At 41.0% G+C, this 27493-nt stretch overlaps 1 protein-coding gene across 5 annotated transcripts in view; it reads left to right on the forward strand.

Annotated features, from left to right (window-relative positions):
- GRIA3 (glutamate ionotropic receptor AMPA type subunit 3) overlaps positions 1–27493 on the forward strand; it is a 274208-nt gene that overhangs the window by 232864 nt on the left and 13851 nt on the right. For 3 of the 5 annotated variants that reach the window (XM_031944843.1, XM_023506896.2, XM_031944844.1), the window contains exon 13: positions 6465–6712. In XM_031944843.1, the coding sequence (XP_031800703.1) occupies positions 6465–6712 (248 nt within the window). Of the gene's footprint in view, positions 1–6464; positions 6713–7273; positions 7389–27493 lie in introns of all 5 variants that reach the window. The other 2 variants (XR_004230616.1, XM_003774737.3) reach the window with 1 other exon arrangement.

The raw sequence follows: 27493 nt of genomic DNA on the forward strand, positions 1-27493 counted from the left end.
GAATTGAATAGTCATCATAATAACAGCTGACACCTCATAAGATCAGGATCCTTGATCCCAAGCTGGAAGGGCCTGCAGAGGCCTAGAGCTAGTCAGGTTCCTTCATTTTACAGAGGAGGAAACTGAGGCCCAGGGAAGAGAAGTGACTTATCCAAAGTCACACATAAGATCATAGTCTATTAAAGAAGAAGCTGTTCTGTAAAGATTTCAGAATAACACTTCTTCCATTAGAATGTGAACTCCCTGAGGTTCGGGTGGAAGGTGGCCCCTGAATTTCAGCACCATGGACAGGGGATTCTACTTATAATAAAGCTAGGACAGTGAATGTAAGCATTCCATGATTAAAAAATGAAAGGAAAGGGGTTGGCCTTCAGTGAGAAAATTCTATTAGCCAGGATTTCCCATTTCCTGAGAGTTCAAATAAGTGGATGTTTTATTGGATTGGCCTGAACAAACCATAAATGACAAGGGAAATGAGAGGGAGCATGGTGTGGTAAAGAGTGCTGGACCTACAGGTGGAGACTCTTGGGTATGAATTTCACATCTATCTGCTCTGTAATTGCGTGACCACGGGCAATTTATTAACCTCAGCTTCCTGATCTATATAATGAGTATAATAATATTCATAGTACCCACCTCATCAGTAAATGAAATATACATTTATAAAGCACTTTGCAAACTCAAAAGAAGTGAGGAGGGACAGCTAGGTGGCGCAGTGGATAGAGCACTAGCCCTGAAATCAGGAGGACCCGAGTTCAAATCTGGCCTCAAATACTTAAAACTTCCTAGCTGTGTGACCCTGGGCAAGTCACTTAACCCCAATTGTCTCAGAAAAAAAAGAAGGAAAAAAAAGAAATGAGGAAATGTCAGCTATTGTGAAATCTTCTGGAACTCCCCATACACATACATACACACACTCAACACAGATACACAATCATGTTGGACAAAAAAAAAATGAAAGAATGAATGAATGAATGAATGAGCATCTATTTCTCTGCCAAACACCGTGCTAAACACTGGAGATCCAAAAGCAATATACCCTTGCTCTCAAGGGGCTTATATACATAGGCGTATGCAGTGAGTGACAGGACAGACCACAAGACCAATTTAGAGAGTTTAGTATCACAGCAAATGGCAAGGCCCAGTGAGCCAAGGGCCATAGCATCTTGGAAGATAAAGAGAATCAGCCATTCAGAAGCACATTTTCTAAAGTCAGAGTATTTGTTTTTTAATTCTGTGCTATTTCAGATTATCAAGACTATGATTTCATTCATTTCATTGTTCATTTTCATTTCACTTGATTCAAAGACTATTATGTACCTATTGTACGTAGATAAGATCCTTGCCCTCCTTCCTCCATCAATATGGAAGGTCCAATGTTGATTCTGCCTTTCTCCTCTGTGAATTTCCCCTGATAATTCCCCAAGAGAACTTAGTAAGTACTTAATAAATGCTTGCTGCTCAATTAGCTAAAAGAATTGGTCTATTCCATCTCTAAGTCTATCCTCATTATCATCACCCTCATCATCATCAACAATTTGTGTGGACCTGGGCCAGTCTCTTCCTCTCCCTGGGCTCCAGGTCCATCTTCTCGAAAATGAGAGGGTTGGCCTAGATAGCCTTGGAGATCCCTTCGAGCTCTAGTCTGGGAGGCTATAAATTTCTCTTGGCCATGACTGCACAGCCACTGTTTGAACCTTCTTGGGCACAAAATGGTAGGATGAAATAAATGAATCATGGCAGATGGGAAAGGAATTAAACAGGCCATGTGTCCTGCCCATCATTTTTAATTTCCCCCAGATGAGTGAGCTGAGATCCAATCCCTTTTTATTGCCTTCAGTAGTTCAGCCAAAATAAGACAGACTGGAAAAAAATGCCCGGGAGTTTATTCCCTTTCTCAGAACAAATGCTGCCCTGCCACTTAAATCCCAGTTAGGGAGATAAATGTCCCTGCTTTGTTTTCCCCACTTCTACACCATTTCCTTTTGCCCCCTGACCTCTCTAAGAATTCAGTTATTGAGCAGGGACTGATTGCGTCCACCATTAACTAACTTTTCATCTACTGCATCCGTTAATTTTTTTCCCCTCTGCACAGCACCCATTTAATGGCACCTGACAAACGTGACCATTTATTCTCTTTACTAAGAGGACTAAACCTTTTCACCCGCATCAGTGATCCAAGAGCTAGAGTAAATGATGAAGTAAATGAATCCAAACGGTAACATCCTTGGAGAGGAATTCAGGGACCCCTCCGCCCTTGGCTAAGACATTTCTCTTTGGAAGCGGAGGCCTATTTGCAAACAGCAGGAGAAGCAAATTGTACTGACCCCTGGTATGCCCAGGCCTGCCTGAACTAGACAGGATGAGAGGAGACAAAAACACATCCTAATGATTTCTAAGAGGAGCAGGATACTCCCCAAAGACAGGATGGAGTGGGCCAAATTGAGAACATAGAAGAATAGGGCCAAGGGACCCAAAGGGGTCAAGTGAGAGAAGGAAGCAGGATACATTTAAGGATCTGATAAAGGTTTTCTGTGAGGCTAGTAAAGGAGTACAATGGGTAAAGGCTTGGACTTGGAGTCGTCAAGAAGGCTGTTCAAATCCCACCTCAGACACTTATTACATTGTGACATTGGTAAGTCACCTTGCTTCTCTGTGCCTCAGTCTCCTCATCTGTAAAATGGGGATAATAATAACACTTACCTCTAATAGTCGTTGTGAAATGAGATGATATTTATAAAATGTTTTGCAAACCCCAAACTGTTATATAAGTGCTAGCTATAATTATTATGAGAATTTATTTTTATTTTGGACTCTAGCCTGGAATGCTGAAGTCTGAAAAGACATATGATCAAAGTCTATAAAATCAAGAAGGAGATAAGAAAGGGAAACACAACCTTGTCCACTGAATTAGAGGATTAGGACTATAGGACTCATGCTGATTTTGATCCTGAGCTTAAAAGTTGTAGGATAAATAAAAGGAAACATATTCTTCCCTGTCATGAGAATAATCTTCTAACTGGCAAAGATGGAATCACCGTAATTAACAGGAAATCAGATTAAAGATAAGGTAACGGTCACTCAGCTGACCACTCCTGCTAGAAATGGATTCAGTTCTCCAGATCCAGATGAATTACACCTGGATCCTGAAAGAATCTGCATATAGGGTCACAGAAATGCTAGCGTCAATTAGAATAGGAGAGACACCAAAAGCCTGAAGGCAGACAAATGCCCCAATTTTTTAAGGAGGGGAGGACAAAAGGCGGGGGAGGGTAAATTTTGGGAACTATGAACTGGTGAACTTGATTTTGATCCCTGGGGAAATTCTGGGAAAGAATAGGAATCCGAGTGTTTATGAATACTTACAAAAGAAAACAGTGATCACTAGGAAATAGCATGGGTTCACTTAGAACAAGTCACACCAAACTAACCTCATTTCCTCTGTTAACAAGGTAACTAGGCTGATAGCTAAGGAGTTACATGCAGCCTCTATGATTTTAGCCAAATATTTGAGAAGTACTTAATGCTAGCTATTTTTTTGGACAGGATAGGGAAGCATGGCTCAAAAAGGATAGTCACACTGAATTTGAAGTGAATTCACAGGCTCATACGAACCCAGAAATAGCTAACCAACATTTAAATGGCACTTCAAGGTTTGCAAAGAACTTTACAAATATTATCTCATTTGACCCCTACAACCACTCTGTGAGAGGCAGGTGCTATTATTATTCCCATTTTGCAGATGAAAAGATAGAGACCGATGGAGGTTAAATTGCTACCTGGAGGCACCTAACTAATAAGTATCTGAAGCAGAATTCAAACTCAGATCTTCCTGATTTCAAACCCAGCACTCTATCTACTGAGTCACATAGCTGCCTGGATTTGGAATCCAACTATTCCAATCTCCTCATTTGATAGATGAGGAAACTGAGGCCCAGGGAGAGGTAGCAACTTGCCCAAGATCCAACAACTTACTGGTGATGGTAACGATGACAACAATAACAGTTGCTTCTATCATTTTAACATTTCAAGAATTTGTGGTTTTATTGCCATGACTGGTCCCTCATATAGATGACAATATTGCTACCGCTTGGTAGCTAGTCTTCAATGTCTGACATTGCAAATATATATGTATGTATCTATGTATACATACATATGTGTGAGTGTGTGTTTGTGTGTGTGTGTGTGTGTGTGTGTGTGTGTGTGTGTAGGTATCATGGCCTTACTGGCTACCTTAGTGATGAGCTTCCCCATACTGAATTAAGTTATAAGCCACCAAACTCATAGCTGACACTTATACAGCACTGTAAATATTCCCAAAGCTCTTTACATATATTGCAACCTTTGAGCCTCACTACAACCTGCTGTAGATACGTGCTATCTCACAGTATCTGCCTTAGCCTGGCCCCTTCTCCCTATATTTCCTGCACTAATGTAGCAAAAATTAAAGGCAAAAACTGGAAAGATTTGTGAAGCTCAGATACCAATTTAGGAAGCATTAGAAGCTTAGGAGACAGCCCTTAAAAGGACATAGAGAAGCTACAGGGCATCCAGAGGATGCTGAAGGGTCCTGGGGTCATGCCATAAAAGAATCCATTGAAGGAAGGAAGGAAGAGAAGACCTTGGGGAGATAGGAGAGCTTTCTTCCCGGATTATCATGCAAAGGAGGAATTAGATGTGTTCTCTTAAGCCCCAGAAGACAGAACCAGGAGCAAGGGGTTATAGAGACAGAGAGATGTTATCTTAAAAAACACCTAAGAATATCATAACGATCGGAGTTGTTGGAATGTAGTTGAAGCCGCTCACTCCTTCCCCTAAGTCCAGGGTTTTTTCTGTTATATCCCAAGCATAGAATCTGAGAGTCAGAAAGGAGCTCAGTGACCATCTAGCTTGACCCAGAGAATGCACTGTCTCTTAGAAGAAAATGGACTTAGAGAGATGAAATCATTTGTCCAAGGTTATATGATGATTTAGAGACAGAAGCCTACTTAAACCCAGGTTTGCTATTTTGCCCCATGGTCTTCATCTCCTGGACATGGCCAGCGACCATCATTATAACCCAGTGGCCCCATGGCACCTCATCTTTCACAGTGATCTTGATCATAGACCAAAAAGCTTCATTCAGAGTCATCGTTCCCAATGCCAGGATTCTCCATCCATCCATTCAGCAAACATTTAGTAAGCATTCATTATGCAAAAGGGCTTGTGCTCAATGCAGAGTCTGCAAAGATAGAAACACCATGGACTTTGCCCTCGGGAATTTTCTTATCTTTACCCATGGAGAACACTGCAGCCCACCTACTTAATCCTGTTGGACAAGAAGGACCAGGCACTGGTTAATGTTCCACTCTCACCCCAGGCTCTCTAGGGTTCTCTTGGAAATGGCTACCTTTGTTCAGTATCTCAGCTCCTTTTTTGTGAGTGTAGTTCTTAAGAGCAATAGTTCTTGCCTCATTCACCGTGTGTGTGTGTGTGTGTGTGTGTGTGTGTGTGTGTGTGCATTTTTATCCGGTTAAACTCATGCGGCATTTGCTGTTCTAGACATGAGAGACAGTATGAACACAAGCAGAGATGGAAGGAAGGCAGCATTAGAATGGGGGGCAAGAGCTTTGTCCAGTTTGGCAGAATGCAAAGCACAGAAATAGGGGTCGTTTATGCAGAATCCACAACCTGAAGCTGGAAGACACCTCCAAGGCCATTTAGTCCAATTGGACTCATTTTATAGAGGAGTAAACTGAGGCCCATAGAAGTTATGTGACATTCCTAAGTAATCAGAAATATAGACTTAGAAAGGATCTCAGAAGACATTTAGTCCACCTCCCTCATTTTACAGAGGAGTAAACTGAGGCCCATAGAAGTTATGTGGCATTCCTAAGTAATGAGAGATCAAGAGTTAGAAAGGATCTCAGAAGACATTTAGTCCAACTCCCTCATTTTATAGAAGAGGAAACCGAGACCCAGGGAGGGAAAACAGCCTGCCCAGAGTAACACAGGTAGCAAGTGTCAGAAGCAGGAGGTGACCCCAGATGCTCAGACTCTGAAGCCTGTGCTCTTTCTGCAGCCAAAAAAGAGTTGAGGAAAATGGCCAAATCTGGCCAGGTGAAGAAAAAACTATAGGGGAATGTGATCACTGCTTTTGAATGTTGAAAGGGCTGTCATCAGGAAGAGGGCTCAGATTTGTTCAGCATAAGTAGCTCTAGAAAGGAGAGCTAGGACCAATGGAGGAGAGTTATAAGGAGGCAGAGTCTGACCTGATCTAAGGAGGGCTTTCAACAAAGCTTTTCCCAAACAAAGCAGAACTCCTGGAGGAGCAGTTAAGTTTCCTTTCCTCAAACATAAGCTGTAAGAGCAGCTGTGGAGCAGTCATAGAGTACGTTGGGTGAGGGGTTGGAACGGGTGACCCCTAAGGTCCGTCAGAACCACGAGAACCTGATTCTATGCATTGCTTCTCTCATTGATTACAGCGGTCTAAAATAGCCGTCTACGAGAAAATGTGGTCGTACATGAAATCGGCCGAACCGTCGGTGTTTACCAAAACCACAGCGGACGGCGTGGCCAGAGTGCGGAAGTCCAAAGGAAAGTTCGCCTTCCTGCTGGAGTCAACCATGAACGAGTATATTGAGCAGAGAAAGCCGTGTGATACCATGAAAGTTGGTGGAAATCTGGATTCCAAAGGCTATGGTGTGGCAACCCCTAAAGGCTCAACATTAAGGTGGGTGGAATAATATAACAATATCCATGTTGTTATAGTATTCCACCTACCCTGATGTACTTTGTTGTCATTTTCTTTCTTGTGGATTTTGAGGTAACTTAACAGTTTAAAAATCTGCACTATTCCATGGAGTTAAATAAGACGGTAAATGATGGTTTCATCTATTTAATGCATCCTTTTTTTTTTCAATGTTTTCTCTGTGTTGTCCTCTCTGACTGTTTGTTGCTGTTTTAATTTTACAGTTCAACGGCTTTTTCAATTTAAATGGTAAAAGCCAAGTTATGGTGCCATGTGTGACGAATGTTAATTGCATGGATGTGGCAGTCTAGTTACTTTTTTTCTCAAAGACAATTTCCCCATCCCGCACACTTCAGTTTTGAGCAAACGTTATCCTACATGCCACCTTCCAATATTTAACCCTGTATTTGCTGTACAGACATTTTTCTAGCTCCCCGTTCTGTGCAATTTCGCCAATTTGTCCTCTTGTGCTCCTTTTTTATACGTTAACTATTTCCTAAGCATTTGTGCATTTTCTTACAAGTTATGTTTTATCGTTTCAAGAAATGCTGTTAACCTGGCAGTATTAAAACTGAATGAGCAAGGCCTCTTGGACAAATTGAAAAACAAATGGTGGTACGACAAAGGAGAGTGCGGCAGCGGGGGCGGTGACTCCAAGGTCAGCCTCAATGTCACCACAACCGGGTACCCTTAGTGACGAGTAATCGGCAAGACTGTTATCTTACTATTGAGGAGAGAGTATGGCAAGATGCACTCGAGAGTCCGGTGGCGTTTGAACCCGGACAGTGCTTGTGGCGCTGCTATCAATTTTGATCTAACTGGGTCCCTTCTTAAACTCCCAGACAGAGCTTCCCTGACCATATTGGCTTCCTCTCTTTTTCCCTCCTCTTCCCCAACCCCATAAGGACTGACTCGTGAAGGCCATCAGCGGCCTAGGCTGGTAAGAGACCAGAGATTGCCCCGGAGGCAGTCCCTACCCACCTTTGCCAAGCGGTAACAGCTGTGAAAATCGTCCCGGACGTTGAAATGACAGCACATGGGCTTTTTCTCCCAGGACATCATGCTACCAGAGCTTGGTTGGTTGGCTAACCGATCAGGGCTGACTGTTGCGAAGATGAACATGAAGTGATAACATATTGCTCTCTATTTGTGATGGCCAATTGAAGACAACCCCCATTTAACTTGACAGCAAAAACAATGGGCTCTGCTTCAAGTTAAGTGGGGGGAAGAGTTTCTCTTCAGTGGGCCACCCCCGGTGTAGGCTGTACAAAGCCTTTCGTAGATTTTAGCAGGGGTGTTGCATAACTCAGTTGCTGTATGTGGTATCGCTTCCTGATTTGTCCTCTCCTTAGACCCGTTCCTGGCTCAGGTAGGTGCGATCCAGACAGTGATGAGAAGTCCCAATTTACTTGGCATTCCTTTGGCTCAGTAACTCTCATGAGGGCTAGCGGGAATAGCGATCGACCAAACAGCAAGGGATTAGGGGCAAGCTCAGAAGCCACAGAACCAAATGACCTACTGGTGGAAAAGAGTACTCGGTAAGTAAGAGCGAGAACCTCAACCCAGGCCCCCACCGTGGCCTGAGGTATGAGACTTCAAAACGTTATGGAAGAACAGTCTCTGTATAAACAAAATATTACAGCTACCCTAAGGTCTATGATACACCCCACCCCCATACAAGCTTCAAGATGCCTTTTCATAGCACGCAATCCATCAAGGCATTGGCTATCATTTTGATGGTAAAGCCTCAATTAACCAGAAACTAATCAATTTCTTCAGTCAACTAGAGTTGTTCTCCCTGGAATCCACTTACACAAGATTAACAAATTGTACCAATATATATATATATATATATATATATATATATATATATATATACATAGCCAAGATTTCACTTGGAGAAAAATCCCTTTCCAGGTGCAGCCCAACTCTTGCACCATTCCCACCTCCATCTCTGGTGCCGGGCACAGATCACTGATGGTCTGAAGGATGGCTCTGATTCCCAAGAAGGAAAGATTCAGTCTTAATCGCTAGACCGACTTCAGTGAGGAAAAAAAGTGAATTCTGAAAAATTGTTTTTAAAATTTCTCATCAGCTAAAAGAAAAAGCATCAATTGTTAATGCTTTAGAAAACCAAAAAATTTTACTCATGGGAAGTACCTCCTTCCCCCAAAGTATTCTGGTTAATCAAGGTGTTACTATGTGACAAAAGGCAGTAACTCCATCTCTAGTCCAATGGAAGTGGAAGGCATTGGAAGGTGTAGCCCTTTCTTGGGTATGGCTAACCTCTTGCCAAAAGTAACAAACTACCTGGTTACTGATCTTCTTCTCCTGAAACTAACAGGATCCAGGTGCCCTCATGACATCATTCATGGGAACTGCCAAGTGAAAATCTGGGTACCAACAGACCAAATCAGTGGTTCTCATGAATGCCTCATTCAGGCTCAATGTGAAATGTTGACACCAAAACATCTGGATGAAAAGACAGAAACTTTGGCTGCTCATTCAAAATGTTTGGTCTGTGTGGTCCAAACAGTCAGATCTCTCAGACTGTCAGGGATCTTAGAGATCCTCCCTAGCCCAATTCCTACATTTTATAGAATAGGGAAATAGAGGGGAAAGGGACTTGATCAAAGTCATATGATCAGTGAGTGGCTAAGTCAAGACTAGAACTCAGCTCTCCTACTCTTTCCCCCAATGATATTCCCAAATATCCAATTGTTTGCCAAGAGCTGGGCAAAACATCCAAATGATGAACTTTCTTCTTGTTATCCAGATATGTTGGTATAATGAAAATAGACTTGGGGAGAGCATCTTCAGGCTCCACCCCTAAAAGCTTTGGGCAGGCAGCGATTATAAATCATGGATGTGAAGTGCTCAAACATTTTAGGGGAAGGAGGTCATATTTCTTTTAGAAGTTTTTCTCAAGTCGATTTATTACGAGTCCCTTGCCTTCGGGTCATCAAGCCTCGACCATGCAGCTAGTGACTTTTAAATCATTATTCTTTCCTACTAGATTCTAAAAGTCTCTACCATCCCTGAGCTCCCAATACTCCTTGCTCAGCAGCTTGGATCAGTTAGTCTTCCACAAGGCATTGCAAGATGTTAATCCACCTTTCACATCATGCGTACTGTCACATCTGGACTATTCAGGGCCTGATTATCCAGTTGGTGGATTATCCATCTGCTCTGCTTCTTTTTCTTTGTTTTCCACCTGCTGTATTCTGGCATATCAGTTGGTAGACAAGGGAAGGGACAACCAATGAAATAAGCTTTTTTTGCCCCCTCATTAGCAATTGGCATTTTAAAAGATAAATAGAGGTGGAAGCTGAGATTTCCATTGGAGTTCCTAATTCAAAAATTGTGAAAAGTCAGACGTGAGCTGAGTTGAAGTTTAACTGTGCTATCTGTGTCCAGAAGGGTTTGATATGGAAATTGAATGTAGAAAAGGCGGCAAAAGAAATGTCACCTAAAGATAATAATTTCTTCTCTTGAATTTTAACAACAGTGCTCATATTAAGGATTCTCAACCCTTTTTGGACTCCCTATTCCTTGGGTCATCTGACAAAGCTTGTGACCCCTTCTCAGGATGTTTTAAAGTACACAAAATGAAATACATACAAGTATAAAGGGAACCAGTTACAGTGAAATAATGAAGGAATTTTCCCCCATCCAACTTCATAGACTTCAGGTTAAAAACCCCTGCCTTATAAATAAAAAATAAATATGCCTGAAGCAAATCTATCCCTTAAAGCAGGTCTCTGAGCCAATGCTGTCAAAATCAGTTAAAAACGGGGACCACATATTGACTTAGTTGCAAAAACGTTATGCTATCTACATTTTATTGTGTTTTCATTTATTTTGTTAAACACTTCCCAATTACATTTTAAACTGATTCAGACCCCACTTGGGAGTGTCGCAGGCCATGTGTTTGGCTCTTCTGCCCTAAGCATCTTCCATTAGCAAGCATTCTATAAGAGTTATTTGGGGCTCAGACCTATGATTTCATGGCTATAGGAAATTCCCAGTGAGGAAACTTTCTCTTGTCATTACAGAGCAACACTTTCTCTGTCATTTAAAACTTTAAAAGCTTTAATTTAAAACTTTAAACTTTAAAATTAAAAAAAGACAGAGATGGAAAGTACCTTAGAACAGAGAATATAGATTTAAATATAGGATTGAAAACCTAGAAAAGGGTCTTTTATTCTTCCTCACAAGGGATGACTCTCGGGGTGGGGAAGCAGGGAAGGATATATTTAGAAATGCAAGTTATATGAAAATGAAAGATACCAACAAAAACAATTTAAAGAATATGGAACATAGAGAAGCAAAGTTCAGAGCATTCTTAGAACAGAGAATTTCAGACCAGAGGAGGACCTTCAAGATCATCCAGGCCAACCCAACTCATTGTACAGATGAGGAAACCGGAGCCTAAGAGGGAAAATGACAAATCTGTATTGTCAGTGAATTAATAATTCAGGCTGTTCATTAATTCAGATTTGCCATCCCCATGCCCAATCCAGGTATTCCTAATCCTTTGCTGTATAAACTAAAATAATTTGAGGACTACACTTACATCATCCCTTTCCACAATTACCACAATCGAGAATCCAAGAATCAAAAAAAGTACAATCCTTTGACCTGGATAACGTGAGACCTAGAAAGGGCGGTGAGTTAAGACATCCTAAAGTTGGCACAGTAGAAATCTCTACTGACCTCCAGTCATGCTTATAAAGCCACCTCAGAAGATCAGTTTCTCATGAGTACCCATCCAGTAAGCAATGTGATTGGGACTGAACACAGTCCAGGCCCATTGTCCCAGGTAAACGGAGCACTCACCCAATTCCATCCTTGGAGATTGATGGCAAAGAATGGCATTACCTCTCTCTAGAAATTTTCACAGTGTTTTCTCATCTATAAATTCCAGAACGAGAAAATAGGGAGTGAAGTCAAAGTGATTTCTCAGTTCTCTATTTCCCTGGACCTGGGTTTACATTCTAGCTCTTGCTACTTCCTATTTCTGTGACCTTGGACAAGTCACTTCCCCTCGGAAAACAAAAATCACTTTGATTACCTTTATAAAGAGACTTAAACTTAAAAGAGGGAAGCAGAGCTTATTGGACAGTTGATACCTTGAGGCATCAATTTGTCACACCTGCACCCTCATGTGACTTCCCTGAAATTCTATCCAGGGCCTGATGGAGACCAGTAGCCAGGAGCCTGCCACCAACCTCACTGTGTGACCAGGAGCTGGTCACTTCCATGCTCTGAGACTCCTTTTCCTCCTCTGTAAAATGGAACAACTAGGTAAGATAATCTCCTTCCAGTTTTGACATCCTAAGATTCTACTTAGGAATACACCACAATGCAATGATGACTTTCAGATATACCTGGATTTTTCTTGGGTCATGGGAGAACACAGGTTACTTAATTAGCCACCAACAACAACCACCCAAAAAAAGAAAAATTTGGACTAACTGAGGGAAAGGCCAATCTGATTTATAGAGGCAGATAGTGGTACAGTGGGTAGAGCACTGGATCTGGCATCAGAAAAACCTGCAATTCAGACTCATTCACTTACTAGCTGTGTGACCATGGGTAAGAAACTCTATTTTACCTCAGTTTCCTCATTTCTTAAATGAGGATAACAATAACACATACCTCCCAGGATTATTGTGGGGATCAAATGAAATAATATTTGTTAAATGCTTTGCAAGCCTTAAAGCATCATATAAATGCTAACTATTATTATAAAGTATCATGGGGAAAATGCTAGTTGCTTACTTTCAAATATATTAAAACAGGAACATAACTAGGCTAACCAAAATGGCGTTCAGTTCAGGAATATTTTAATGAATCCATAAGGAAGTTTGATGATAAAGCCATCCATTTGTTATACACACACACATGTATATATGTATATATTACACACATATATATTACATATATATACATGTGCTTCTAAAATTCTCGAGGATACTTAAAAACAATTCTTTTCTCCTTATGAAAGTGAAAATCTAACCTTTTCTCCTTCTACCCCCTTCCAATCTTGTTCCCCTGCTGCATTTCCTTATCAAATCCTTTCTTCATAGATAGCACAAAAGCAAGCTTCAGTCAAGTCCCACCTAAATTAACAAAGGTTCCAGCTTAGGAGAGTCTGAATTCCTGAAGTCAGCCTGGATTTCCCATGTGCATGACTGACTTAGGACATACCTCACTGGTTCTCCCATGTGTGTCTCCACTTCCTACCTTCCCATGCCATCTTCTCTTAATTAATTCTCTTCCACACCCAGAATTCTTTGACATTCTTGGGCCTGGGATGATGGCTGTGAATCCACACAGTTGCCTTTACCTGCACCAAGATGGACCTTTAAGTGGGAGAAGCCACCCGAAAGGTAGACTCTTTGAATCCCCAGGGTTGAGATGGAGCCGATGCCTCTTTATTGACTCTGTTGTCTATGTGTATGGACAAGAATCCTTACAGAATGATGAGCCCCTCCTCAAGTCTTAGCTGGAGCTTCTTGGAATTCCTAAGACTCTGGTTTGGGATGAAGGAGTGGGGTGAGTATTCAAATGCCATTCACTGGTTTTTATATATCCATGGTGACCTCTGGACAGTTTGAAGAAGCAGGTTATTTCGTAATGAAAGTCTTCCTTAGTCTTGTGATTGCAATAGATCAATGAACCCATTGTTTCCTCTTAGGTCTCTGTTTCTAGTAGAGTATCAGCAGACCTTGAGGACTCAACTGGTCCAGTGGTAGCTAAAACCTTGGACTTTTCTAGGTATTGTAAGAATTTTTTTAAAATCTCACCTTAAAATGGGATTTAGCACTTACAAGCATATATCTACCTATAAACCATTTCACAGGATTGTTACTACACTGTAATGAATCGACCCCTCAGTGACGCCTGTCAGCATCTTGAACCTGACTATGATGTCTTTCAATTGACGGCCCAGGTCACAAATTGCTCCTGTAAACTAACTGTCTGCCATAACGTTGTATTGTCTAATGTCATAATGTTTGTGAGATGGAGACAGACTGGCAAAAACATTAGCTTGAAACTCAGAAAACTGCTGTTCTAGTCTCTACTGTGTGGCCTTGCGTGAGTCTCTTCCTTTGTACTTCAATTGCTTCTATCTAAAAAATGAGGGGTGGAAGCGGGGTTGCCACCGAGGGATGGATCTCTAATCTCTGTGGTATGACTGTATTTTAATTTAATACTGCAGAAGTTGATTGTATGGCCTTGTGATTATAAATATTTTTTCCATCTCCTTCAAGGTGTGACTTTAAGAATTAGGAAGGTTTAGTTTTGGCTGGAAAAAAATCGAATTAAGCTTCTACAGCAAGGGGAAAGTGCTGAGATGAAGGTGGTACCACATAAGGACCAGAAAGAAAAAAAAGAAAAGAAAGATGCCCATCTAGCTGCAAATTGAGACATGGGATATGTGCACCATGGCTCCTTCTGCAAGACTCATCCCTTTACTTCCTTTAACTATGGACATACTTCCTTTAACTATGGGGATATTTCCTTTAGCTATGACCATATTCTATTTAACTATGGTATACTTCCTTTAACTTTAGTAGGGTCTCAAAGCTGGAATGGAACCAATAGGTCAACTCATCCAATTGGTACTTGAAACAGGGACCCCCTCCCAATATACCCAATGAGTGGACTTGAGCTTGTGATTGACTGGCCTAGGGAATTCCCGAATGAGAAAATTCTCTCTACCAATTTGGATCGACACTTTGTCTGCGATTTTGGTCTTGGAGACGTCCAAAGCCCCAAGGTTTTCACATAGTCAGCATGGGTCAGAGATTGGGACTATGGAACAGAATTGTGGGCACAATGAGTGCCCAAAGACTCCAACAAAGGACAACAGGACACTTGTTTGTCAGACACCTCTGATTGTTAAGCTGAGAACCACCTCTGTAGCTTCCATGCTAGTTCTGGCCTCTGGGGCCAAGCAGAACAAAGCAGATAGCCGGTCTCCTCCCCCATGTCTTCTCTTCTTCAGGCTAAACATCCTGAGTCCCTTCAATAGACCAGGGCTTCTGGAGGCAGAAAACAATAAAAATATTAAAGAGATACAAAGACTTTTAGGCAAGTGAAAATAAGCACAGACTGCTGATAATAGTACAGGGCTTAAAAATTTCCAAAGCATTTTCACAGGTTTTCACAATTGTGAAAGGGATTATCATTTCACCAATCAACAAGCATTCATTAAGTACCTACTATGTGTCAGACATTCTGAACTGGGGACACAGAGAGAGATGAAACAATGGCTGCCTGTGAAAAGCTCACATTCTATCAAAGGAAGCAACATGGATATTGAGCCCTTTCTAAAATGTTAGCTCATTTCCTGCTGGAGGGAATCTGAGAAGGTCCTGCAGCACCATTTTCCACTGGACCACACTGCTCCCTATATAATTGTCCACTCAAAACCACTACAGACTGTGTTCTTAGAACACAGAATGTCAGAGTTATTAGAGGTCTTATGATACAGAATGTTAGATCTGGGAGGACTTTAGGGCAGCCACCATTTCCTGAGATTTCAGTTTCCCCATCTGTAAAAAAGAACTGTTGTGAGGATCAAACAAGATAATATCTCTGAACATGCTTTGAAAACTCTGCAAATGTCCAAATTAATTATAATTAATAAGAAGGGATTTCCACTAGTTTAATTCCATTCTTATCCCCTATAAATTGTTTGGGGGGGCCTAAATAACCTTACTGAGGGCAGGAACTATTTTGTTTTTCTTTCTGTATCCCCACAGTGCCAAGCTTAGTACACAGAAAGTATTTAATAAATGCTTTGGTGATTTGAATGTCTTTCACAGCTGTGTTTCTAATAATGATAAGAATATATCCTATACATGGCTTCAAGATTCACAAAACTTTGCTCACCACAATTCTTTTCCATAGTCCCAACCTCTGACCCATGCTGACTATGTAAACACTCGGGGCTTTGGATGGCTCTAAGAACAAAATCGCAGACAAAGTGTCGATCCAAATTGGCAGAGAGAATTTTCTCATTCGGGAATTCCCTAGGCCAGTCAATCACAAGTCCACTTGCTATCCTGCCAGCCCAGGCTAGAAAAATATTCCCTTTCCATCCCTGAGATCATGCTGCTGTCCATTTGAATTCAACAGAGTCCTTCCTGGAAATAAGGGGAAGGTCTAGAGTGGGGCTTCTTAAAATTTTTCTACTCACTACGCCTTTTCGTCCAAGAAATTTTTCCATGACCTCATCAAGTATCTAGGTATATAAAATCAGTCTACAGATCAAACATTGACTGATAGTAAATCATGATTTCGTAACCCCCACGTTCACTTATGAGACCCCATACTGGGTCACAAGCCACAGTTTAAGAAGCTGCGGTGTAGATAACCTCAGAAGAACTAGAATCTGGATGTTTGGGGAAGGTCTTTTTATTTCTACCTGCCCAGAATTTGGTCTTTATCTGTACTGTGAAGATGCAGTAGCAAGGCAGTATGATACTGTGGAAATTTTGGATCAGGGCATCTGGATCTAAATCCTACCTTTGTTACTTACTGGCTGTGAGACTTTCGGCAAGTCATCTAATCTTGGGACTTGTAAAATGGTCTCCGATATCCCTTCCTGCTCTAGATTTAGGATCATATGGTCATAAGAGAGAACAATCCTTCAGGGAATGAAATAAACTATATTTGATTAGATATAGGAAAAATACTATGAAAGACTCAAGCTTAAGTATAGCTCTTCCTATTGCAAAGTCCATTTTCAAATGGGTTGTTTTCATTGGTGGGTTACCTCAGATGCTTACTAGCTATGTAAACCTAGGAAACCAGTCTGTGCCACAGTTTCCTCATCTCTAAAGTGATAGGGTCAGACAATACAACCTCTGAGAGCCCCTTCCTGTTCCAAATCTATGTCATGTCACCTTCATAATGATAATATTGCCAGGTTTTCATGGCAAGTAAGTGGAAATGCATTGGAATAAGATCTTTACCTCCTGAAGCAAAATGTCTCAAGATTCCTGCTCAAGAGGAGACTGGGCTAGAATCCCCATTGGAATACTCCCTTGATCTCAATGCGATTCCCAACCTGTGGGGCAAATAAATAAATATCTGAGGTCCCCAGTTCACCACTGAATCTGGAGACCCTTTCATCATTAATGTCAGTAAACTCACAGGTCTGCTGGAGCATGTTAGCTTAAGGAGACTCAGATATCTAGCTATAGACTTTGCTGACTAACATAATCAGGAGCAGAGGACAGTGTTTCCCACCAATTTTTGCCATCTATCCTGATATTTGTAAATTAATAACTAATATTTCTATTGTGCTTTTAAATTTGCACAGTATAAATATATGTGTATATATATATATACATACACACACATATAAACATACACAAATTTCATTTGATCCTGATAAGAATCCTGGGAAGTAAGTGCTATTAGTATCCCCTGTAGAGCACCGCTGATATTGGGGAACTCTGAGAAAAGTATACTTGAAGCAAGGATACTTACAGCAGGGTGTTTACTCAGTATGATTGATGAGATAATGGATCTCTAGTTCACATATACTTAGTGTGATGTAATGATGTAATCACTCAAGTTGGCATATACTTAGTGTGATATGGTGTGTAATGGTTCTCCAGTTGGTACATGCTCAGTGTGCGGTAGTGATGTAACCGTACTAAGGTACTTAAGGGCTAAGAGGGCTGGAGAAGTGAGTGGGAGCTCAAACTCAGACTCCAGACTCCAGACTCCAGACTCTATCCTTGACCATCCTCATGGTGATTCTCCTGCCTTCATCATTTTTCCACCTAAGACCAAGGCTCATCCAGAGATCCTCAAGAAAGCTAGTCTGGACATTACAGGGGTAAATGTTCCTTCTATGAGATCAGCAAACCTAAATATACTTATTTTAGTGATTTTAGAAAATATATATATATTAGTAACTTTCATAAGCTAGTCTAGGGCCCAGGATTAGGATGCAGCATGTCCTCTACAATCCCCATTTTATCAATGAGGCTAGCAGAGGTTAAATGACTTGCCCAGGCTCACACAGCTAGTAAGTGTCTGAGACATGATTTGAATTTAAGTCTTTATGACTCTAGGACCAGCATTCTAACCACTGTACCTACCACATAGTGAATTAGTCAACTGTAATGATTTTGCATAATGTGGAGTTTAATATGTTTGAACTACATTTCTGAAGTTAGTCACAATGCATGTTTTCCCAAGCTCGTCATGTACTGCAGACTTTGTCACAGTATGTCACATATCACAGCACAGCAGTTGGACATATTGGAATCTCTTTGTTGAGTTGGGTTTGTATGTGATTGAAAATTTGCTCATAGGTGAGAACAGTCCAGAGTGGAACAGAATTGGTCTCTGGGAAAAGTAATCACTGACTATATATAGGACCTTGTAACCTAGGGTCCTGCTTTCAGACATCCCCAGGAGCTATTAACAGCTCACATTTCAGTAGCACTTGAAGTAATTCAAGAGGAACCTAAGGCTAATAACTGAGAAGATCAGGAAAGGCCTCATATAGGATGTGGCACCTGAGCCAGGCTCGGAAGAAAGCAGGGGAGTCTGTGAGATAGAAGAAAGGAGGGAGGAGGGAGTACCTTTGGGGCATGAGGGACAATTCATGCAAGGATATAGGAGGCAGGGGCCAGAAAAGTACACATGGGGAACAGACCAGTTTGAGATAAATGAGAGGGAATAAAGGGGAGTAATGTGAAATAAAATGGAAAAGAAAACTGAGAGTCAGACCACAAAGGACCTTAAATGCCTGCCTAAAGATTTTGTATTTTGTCCTGGATGCAATAGGAAGCCATCGAAGATTTTTTTAATAAGGGGAGGGAATACGTGACCAAATTGTATGTGTATTGCAAAGGATATATTGGAGAAGAGGAGAGAGGAAAGCTAAATTTGGAGACTGTGGTAATAGTCCAGCCAAGAAATGATGAGAGACTAAACTAGGATATAGTAAGTGTTAGGGCAGAGTTGGGAATGATGTGAGAGCCATTGTGAAATTCGTTCAACTAGGATGTACTACTCATTGCCTATGGAAATTGGGGAAGAGAGAAGAGTTGAGGATGTGTAGAAATGGTTTTGAACCTTGGAAGGATTAGAGTACCATCAACAGACATGGAGGAGCTTAGAGAAGGGATAAGTTTTGGAGGGAAAATAGAGAAGACCAGAGCACAGGAGATAAGGAGGTGGATTTCTAGATCTGGGAATCATCTGCTTGGAGATGCTCATTGAAGCCATAGAAACTGCTGAGAGTACCAAGAGAAATCATTTAAATGGAGAAGAGAATAAGGGTCCAGGCCAAAATCTTGGGAGGCATCCAGACGTAAGGGGCAGGGAGAGAAGAATAAGCCAATATTCTGATCACCAAGTAGGAAAGAGACCAGGATAGAATTATGTCACAGAAGCTAAGGCAGGAAAGAGTCTACAGGGAATGGATAGCAGTGTCAAAAACTGCAGAGAGGTCAGAGAAGTTGAGTTAAGAAAAAGCCATAGTTTTTAACAGATAGTCATTGTTACTTTGGAGAGAGCAGCTTTGGGCCAGTAGTGGGATCAGAAGTCAGATTTTAAAGGACTAAAATGGGAATTGGTGAGGAAATGGAGGTAATTAAGTTTAAATCAGCCTCTCCAGAAGAGGCAGCATGGTGCAGAAACTAGAGTAGCAGCTTCAGAGCCAAGAAGACTATTTAATGTCCTGGGGCCCCAGGCAACTCTCTAAGATTCTCCATTGGAGAGGTAATGGTCAGCATTGCTACAGGGGAGTTTTGTCATATGGGAGCTCCCCATCCCCTTGATATCACATTTCTAGTCCCTATCTCTGCCTCTCACTATTTCTAAGAGTTGAGTAAAAACAAGACAGAAATTGCAAAGAGGCAAATTTGGCCTTGCCAACCTTACTAAAAGGTTGTGTCAAGCCTCAGAAAGACATCTTCAAGCAAAAGTTAGGGGGCCACTTGACGGATTCCTTGTTGGTTATTAAAATATTTGTAGAGATGGAATTCTTTTTCATCTATCAATTACACTAGGAGGCTGCTGAGGTCTCTTACAGCTCAGAGATTCTTGGATTCAATTATCTCGTGGCTTATTTTGGCAGACCCAATCAATGAAATTAGGGAGAGGATATTTTGAGGTGGAATATGGAGGGGGCAGTATCAGTGAGTAGGACCAGTTTGACTAAAGTAGAATGGATACATAGAGAGAGAGGAAGAGTGAAAGGATGGAAAGATAGTTTGGAGCAATTTTCTGAATGGCCTTGAATGCCAAAGTAGGCAATTTGGACTTTGTTTTCTAGGCTATAGGTCTTTAAGGTTATTTAGCAGATGAATGACATGATGGAAGCATCATTTAGGAAAAAATAATTGCCATTGGCATCAAACATAGATCTGAGAGAGAAAAGGCTGAGAGATCAGAAGGCTAATGCCATAGTCTAGGGTAAGGTGATAAGAAATAATGTGTTGTTGTTCAGTTGTTCATTTGTGTCTGATGCTTCATGGCCCCATATGGGATTTTCTTGGCAAAGATACAGGAGGGGGTCTGCCATTTCCTCTTCCAATGGATTGGGTAAACAGAAATTAAGTGACTTGCTCAGGTTCAGGATATCTAAGGCCAGATTTGAATGCTTGTAGCACTCTATCCACTGACATAGCTAGCTAGAAATGAAACTAGCTCACATTACTATAGGGCAGCTAGGTGGCGCTGCAGTGGATAGACTGCCAAGCCTGGGGCCAAAAAGACTCTTCTTCCTGAGCTCAAATCCAGCTTCAGACACTTACTAGCTCTGTTACCCTGGGCAAGTCATTAAATTCTGTTTACCTCAGTTTACTTATCTGGAAAATGAGCTGGAGAAGGAAATGGCAAACTACCCCAGTACCTTGGCCAAAAAACTTCAAATTGGACCGAGACAGCTGAACAAGAACAACATTTCTATAGTGCTTTAAGATCTGCAGTTTACTTTACCTTGTCCCCAAAGCCTTTACACTTAAGTCTAAATGCAAACTTTTGGGACTCCATGTATAGTATCTCATTTGATCTTCACAACTATTTGAGCTAGGTGTTCTTATTATCCCCATTTTACAGATGAGGAAATTGAGACTGAAAGAGAGCACACAGCTAGTAAGAGTTTAAGGTGGGATTCAAATTCAAGTCTTCCTGATTCTAGGTCCAGCACTCTCTACTGTACCACCTAGCCTTCCATAAGGGAACTCAACTAAAGTGCTGTCAGAGAGAATGGAAAGGAGGGAACAGGAGACATATGGAAGATGGACTCAATAGGACTCGATGGGTATGGAGGGCAAAAGAGAGGGAGAACTGAAAGGTGACACTGGGGTTTCAAGATCAGGTGATTAATGTCCCTGATAGGAACTGGAAGCTGATTTTGAAAGAAAAAAGAGAAGTTTATTTCTAGACATAGAGTTTGAGATGATAGTACATCCTTGGGAAGCTATCTAGTAGGCTGCTGGAAAGAGAGGCGGGTTCCAGCTATCCTGGTGGCCCCAAGAAGAAGGAATCATTCAGTCTACAAGTTTTCATTAATGCGCCAGACACTTTGCTAAATACTAGAGGTACAACACAGAGGAACTGAGGGATTGGGGGCAGGGGGACAAAGAAGCTGGGAACCAGGAAGGGATCACTCTAGCGCCAACTTGTACAATCAATTGCCTTTCCTTACTAAAAATGACTGACATTTCCTTCTTCAGAAATCTTTCTGCTATCAAATGAGAAGGGTAACTAGAGGCAACACAGTACATTTAAAAATCAATGGAAAAATATTATTGTCATATGGGATGGCTCTTGGAAAGGGGGCAGAATACTTAGGATACCATAATGATGTAAGAAATAGAAGACACGGATAATTTTTTTTAAAGAGTAATGGATTTGGAGGCAGAGTGCCAAGGTGGAAGTCTCACCTCTGCCAATGTGTGACCTTGGTCAAGTGACTTACTTCCCTCTGCCTCAGTTTCTTCTTCTGTAAAATGAGGGGGCAGGGGTAGCTAGATGGCCTCTGAGATCCTTTCCAGCTCTAGAGCAAGAAACCTGTGATTGGCTAAGGTCCAGGCATTCTGCAAAGGCATTCTCTCAATCCTAGATTATGCCAGGTGTGATGGGGTCTACTTTGTGTAACTGAAAAATTGGTTTAACGATAAAGACGAAATTTTAAAAGGATTCCCCTGTGAGAGAAGGGCCCACTGAAGCTCATTTACAAATGCCGTGGGAACCCAACTGAACCCAGCAGAGCCAGTGAGAGCAGGGCCACAGCAAGCCTCTCAGAAAAGCTGGGGTGAATTTTCAACATTCACAACTCGTTTCTCATATTGTCGTAATTGTTCAGTTGTTTCAGTCATCTCTGATTCCTCATGACCCCATTTGGGATTTCCCCAGCAGAGACACTGGAGTGGTTTGCCTTTTTTTACCTCCAGCTCATTTTACAGGTGAGGAAATTGAGATAAACGAGATTAATTGACTTGCCCAGGGTCACACAGTGTCCGAGGCCAGATTTTGCTATCCTAATTTCTCATCTTAATATAGTAAATAGTAAATATGTGTTGAATTAAATTGAATTACTAATGCATCTGTGATCACACTGATAAATGTCCTACTTCTATTGTCTCATTCTTTCCTTCTCATGCTGCTCCATGTTCTCCAGTGGATCCTCCCACAGAGAGTCCACCCAACATTCTAGAGAAACTTCTCTGGCCTTTTTCCATTTCATGAATACTGGTTATCCCTTGCTCTTAGTAAAAGACCTCATTTTATCCAGATTTTTACTCATTTTACTATCCACCCTTATTTTACTATCAGATATTTCCTGAATAATAGTCCTTATGGCATCTCTTCTTCAGAGATCATTGCTGGAAATGTGCTTTAAGACTCCCTGTGCCTATTATGCTTCTCTCCATTGTCCTTTGGATCACTCATAACTTTGATTCTTTGGACATGAATATGGTGGTCTAAGATTCATAACCACAGAGAATCACTGGGAGAACATTTGCCTTCACAAAACAAAAGATTGATTTGCACGCCAGAGAGCAGAGACATGATTAAAAACAATGGCCCATTTGCCAAATGCGGTCCAGTCTACCTCGTTCCTTCATTCGATCCTGAACAAACTCATCCATCTACAGTACCTGTCCCAGATACAGATATTTATCCAAATACATGCCTTTGTCATGCAATGGGCATTTTTCATCCATTTAGTTTTTTCTGTATAGATTGTTAAACTGAGCTCTTCAAAGTAATCATGGATATCAATGAGGGAACCCTGTAACGCTCAGGCGTTTAATACAATCAGCACAATATAACACCTGAACAAAAGCATCTAGAAGATATCATCATCTAAAGGGAAACCCCTCTCCCATTTGAGCCGCCATAACAGTGGCAGACATCTTTAGTGAGCATATAGCTTCCTATTTTATGCCTCACTTGATAGTAATAATGAAAGAGTTGTTGATCCTACTCTAGGATTAAATTTATCAAGGAATCTTCTATGGTTTTAACATATGCATGAAGATACCTTGTATTATCTTAACACATGCACGAAGGAGAACTTGAGAGGCTGTCTCTCGATCCATCAAGTCTCTTTTTGATAATCAATAAAACTAAACGCAATAGGTTCTTATTTTTTCCATATGTTTCATTCAGTTGAGTGAGTAAAGATCTGATCTGCTGTCAAGAATCATTTAGAAAAGCATGCTAGATCTCTTCACATCTTTCCATCAAGGATAACCTGAATATTTAGTCATTGTGTAAATCATTCTCATAGATTTTCTCAAGATGAGGAAATATGAGCTGGTAGCTACTAACCATCCTATCCATCTCCTTTTTAAGATGTTTTATCATCTGTCATTTTTTTTGGCATTCTTTTGATATCTTCTCTGCCCCAAGCTAGTTTGTAAAATGATCCCTTGGTGTTTTGAAGGTTGTTTTGCCTCCAGCAGAGATTTCCTCAGTGTGCATTGATCAGGTCCTGCCATTCTTCCCAAGTGCCATTATTAAGTGTCATTTCTCCCTCTAGGACTCAGATGATAAAAATCGAACATGGTGGTTCCACTTTAATTGACCATTAAAATAGCTGCTGTATTTTAACAAATCTGGGCTGATTATTGTCCCCCTACCAGCATCATTTATGAGCACTGTTAGGATGATGTGGTTTAACTGAGTCGCAATCCAAATTAGCCTCAGTCTTTTGCTTCCATTTGCTGTTTGCTATGGTGATATTGCTAATATTCTTCCACCATCCTCCTCCATTCAGATGTGTTTGCATCTTGCTTTTTGTTGAATTTAATTGAATTAAAATTAATGAGATAGTTGAATTAATCTCTATAAGCACTATTGGGATGATGGGCTTAGTTGAGTCTCATTCCAAATTTGCCTCAGCCTTTTGCTTCCATTTGCTGTTTGATGAGGTGATATTGCTAATATTCTTCCACCATCCTCCTCCATACAGATGTGTTTGCATCTGTTTTTGTTGAATTTAATTGAATTAAAATTAATGAGATAGATGAATTAATCTCTATATTGGGCATTATGGGAAACGAGCTTACAGGCATCTCAAGCTCAACATCTTGTCCAAGTTGTCTTTGTAACTTCTCAGATGGATGAATTCCCCCCCCTTTAAGGGAGGCAATATAGAATAGAAATAAAACAAAAAAGGCTGTGTCAAGGAATACCACCCTTCTTCCAAACTTCCCCTAATTCCACTGAGAGCTATTAACATTTGAAACTATTGAGAGCTTAAAACGGCACTAAGAGTTTTAGGACACCCTGTGAGCATTATTCCCCATAATTCAATATCATCATTAATTTTATGTTGTCCCCTCCCCATTAGAATTGGAGCTCCTCAGCAGCAGGGACTAGCTTATTTCTCTATTTGTACCTCTAGTGCTTAACTTAAAAGCCCCATTGGAGCTTTTGCACATAGTAAACACTTAATAAATGCTGCATTCATTCATTTTTTTCTTATTTCAAGGCTCCAACATAGATGCTGCCTTCTCTGGAAAGCCTTCCCCACACCCCTTCCAGTTATTAGCACTCAAATTCTTCTCAGAATACCTTCTACTTTATGTATGGATTGTATCCCCAGTAGAACATAAGCTCCATCTCTTCCCTCCTTCCTCTCTCCACTGTTCCCCTCTAAACTTATCTTACACTCAGAGGATATTTAACCATTTGCCAAATGCTTTCATATCCATTATTTCATTTGACCCCCACAAGCCAGGGAAGCAGGCAGAATACAAATTATTGTTTCTGCTTTATAGATGAGAAAACAGAGCCTCGGAGCCATGGTGACTCAGACAAGGTCACATAACAAGTAAGTGGCAGTGCTTGAACTTGGACCCGGCTGTTGAGACTCGAAAGTACAGCATGCCGCCCAATCTTATTGCAAGTGGGGCCTTATAGTGTTTGTGTTAAGGCTCTGAGGCGATAACATTCTTTAGAAAATATTCAGACTTCAAGCTAAACCTTTCAAACAAGATATCTTTAAATATATTGTTAGAAACACTGCCTGCATTCATATGCACACACACACACACACACACACACACACACACAATACCCCTTGGCTAACATGGTCCTGATGACACTAAGGATAATCAGCTTCCTTGATGTCCTATGTCTGAGCTCCTTTATGGAAGGTATCCAACAGGAGCTGGAGACATTGTCTTCTTGTAAATAATGTTGAAATCTGTCCAAGTGGTCTTGGCAGGCAGCGGCTGGATCATTGTTTCCTCATATTCTCTTTTCCCACTTGCCCCCTTTATGTCCTTAAATCTGTCACTCTCCATACCAACTTTGTCAGCTTCAGCTCCATTTTCCATAGTTCAAGGTCCTCTGGAGACATTGCATCTCCAGGCATCTTCCAGGATCACCGGCTTCTTTGGCAGAGTCTTTTTGCTGATGAATTACCATGGCCCACATTTCTCTTCTTGCTTTTCCTTGCAAGACAGCCCAACATTCTTAAATTACTCTCTTGGCATTTTTTGTTATAGCAGAGAATTTGACGTGGCTCCAAGCTATTCACTACTCAGGCTATCTTCAAAATACAACTTTTAACACTTATTTTTGTTATGTCACAGGTATCTTGTCATTGCATATTACTTTTGACTTTCTCCAAAGATAAATTTAGGGGATGGTTCTAAATATTTTTCATTTATTTTTCTGAAAGAAAGTATAATTTTTCAAGGGGGAAATGTCCTGGCTACCTCTTAGGAATTTCATTTTCTCTGATGTCATTATTACCCACTCCCCTCCACCCCAGCCGTGTAAAATTTCCATTAATGACATCATGCCGAATCTATAAGATGTGTCCTAAAGCCTGCTTGTTTGCTCATAGGGACTGTGCCTGCAAGGTGGATAATTGTCACCAAGTAGCAGTAGTACCCCAAATTACAGAGCACAATTTTTGCTTTTCCTAAGGTCTAAGTGTGGATGACTGAAATATGGGAGAAATTAAGCTATGCAATCTACCGAGTGCACTTTATTTTCTGTAAAACAAGAAAAAGAAGAAAGAGAAGGAGGAGGTGAAGAAAAAGGAGCAGAAAGAGAATGAAGAGAAGGAGCAGAAAAGAAGAAGAGGAGGAGGAAGAGGAGAAGGAGGTGGAGGAGGAAGAAGAACAAAAAGAAGAAAAACTACTAAAAGTATCAGTATTTTTTCTGAATGCTGTAACAGACGAAGATACAAAAGAAATAATGAAATCTTCATCTAGAAACAGGTTTCTCAATGGCTAACTTTTACGGAGTTTAACTCACATGTCCTCCCAGCCTAATTTGAACTCACTTTGAAGGCTTCAAGATATTAAAAAAAAACACCATTGGGCCTCAGCCTGTACACTGCCACCAAATGTATGGTTTGGCTATTAGGGCAACAAGTACCAAGTGTGGCAAGATTCTGGTCTTTTAGTCTTTGAATCAGTCTTCTTCAAAACTTCAAGCATTTATTTTCCCATTGTCCCTCCACTGTTGCAGATCACAACTCTACTATAACTTAGAAGATGATCTTTGAAAGTTGTTGTGGAAAAAAATAAAATGAAATCTGTACCCTGTGGCCAAGCTCATCAAGAGCCTCTCTAAATTTTCACGGCTGGACCTCAGACCACAGACATATGGTCTGTCACCAGGCCTGTGCTTTTTTGGCTGGCAGAGCTTATGTTGTACTGACATAGCCTGTGGGAACCCCTAGAGTCACTTGTGTGCCATCATAAAGCATCGGAGGAGGCCGTAAGTCATCCTAACCTGCATTTAGGGCTCCTTCCATTTTTGTGTCATGGCTGGTCTTGTCAAACTGCCAGAGCAAAGACCCCTTTCCATTCTTATTCCCCAAATAGATCAAATGGAAATTAAGCCAAGCTGACACGATTACCAAATACCTAGTGCCAGCTAATTACTATGTCCTGTAATCAAAGAGCTCTCATGCCTTTTGGGATATATTTTGGTTTTCCCCACTGTCTCTCTTCCTTACCAATAAATAGGTCTTCGCCCTCTCTTCTGCCTAGAGGCCATCTACATTTAATGACCGCTTCCTCCTTCACAAACGGTAGTTCTCTGCTTAAAGGTTCATGACTCTCTCTGAAGAGTCTAAAAATCAATTCTGAATGTAAGAGAACACTGTATAACTTTTTAGATAGTTATATATTAGTTCCTCCCAACCTCTTGAGGATATGTATTTTTTTTAACAGGAAATGACCCAAAGAAAGAAACTCTGATGGCAGAAATAGAGGCAATGTGGCAGGTTAGGAG

The sequence above is a fragment of the Sarcophilus harrisii genome, chromosome X, assembly GCF_902635505.1.
Source record: "Sarcophilus harrisii chromosome X, mSarHar1.11, whole genome shotgun sequence".
Classification (NCBI taxonomy): Eukaryota; Metazoa; Chordata; class Mammalia; order Dasyuromorphia; family Dasyuridae; genus Sarcophilus; species Sarcophilus harrisii.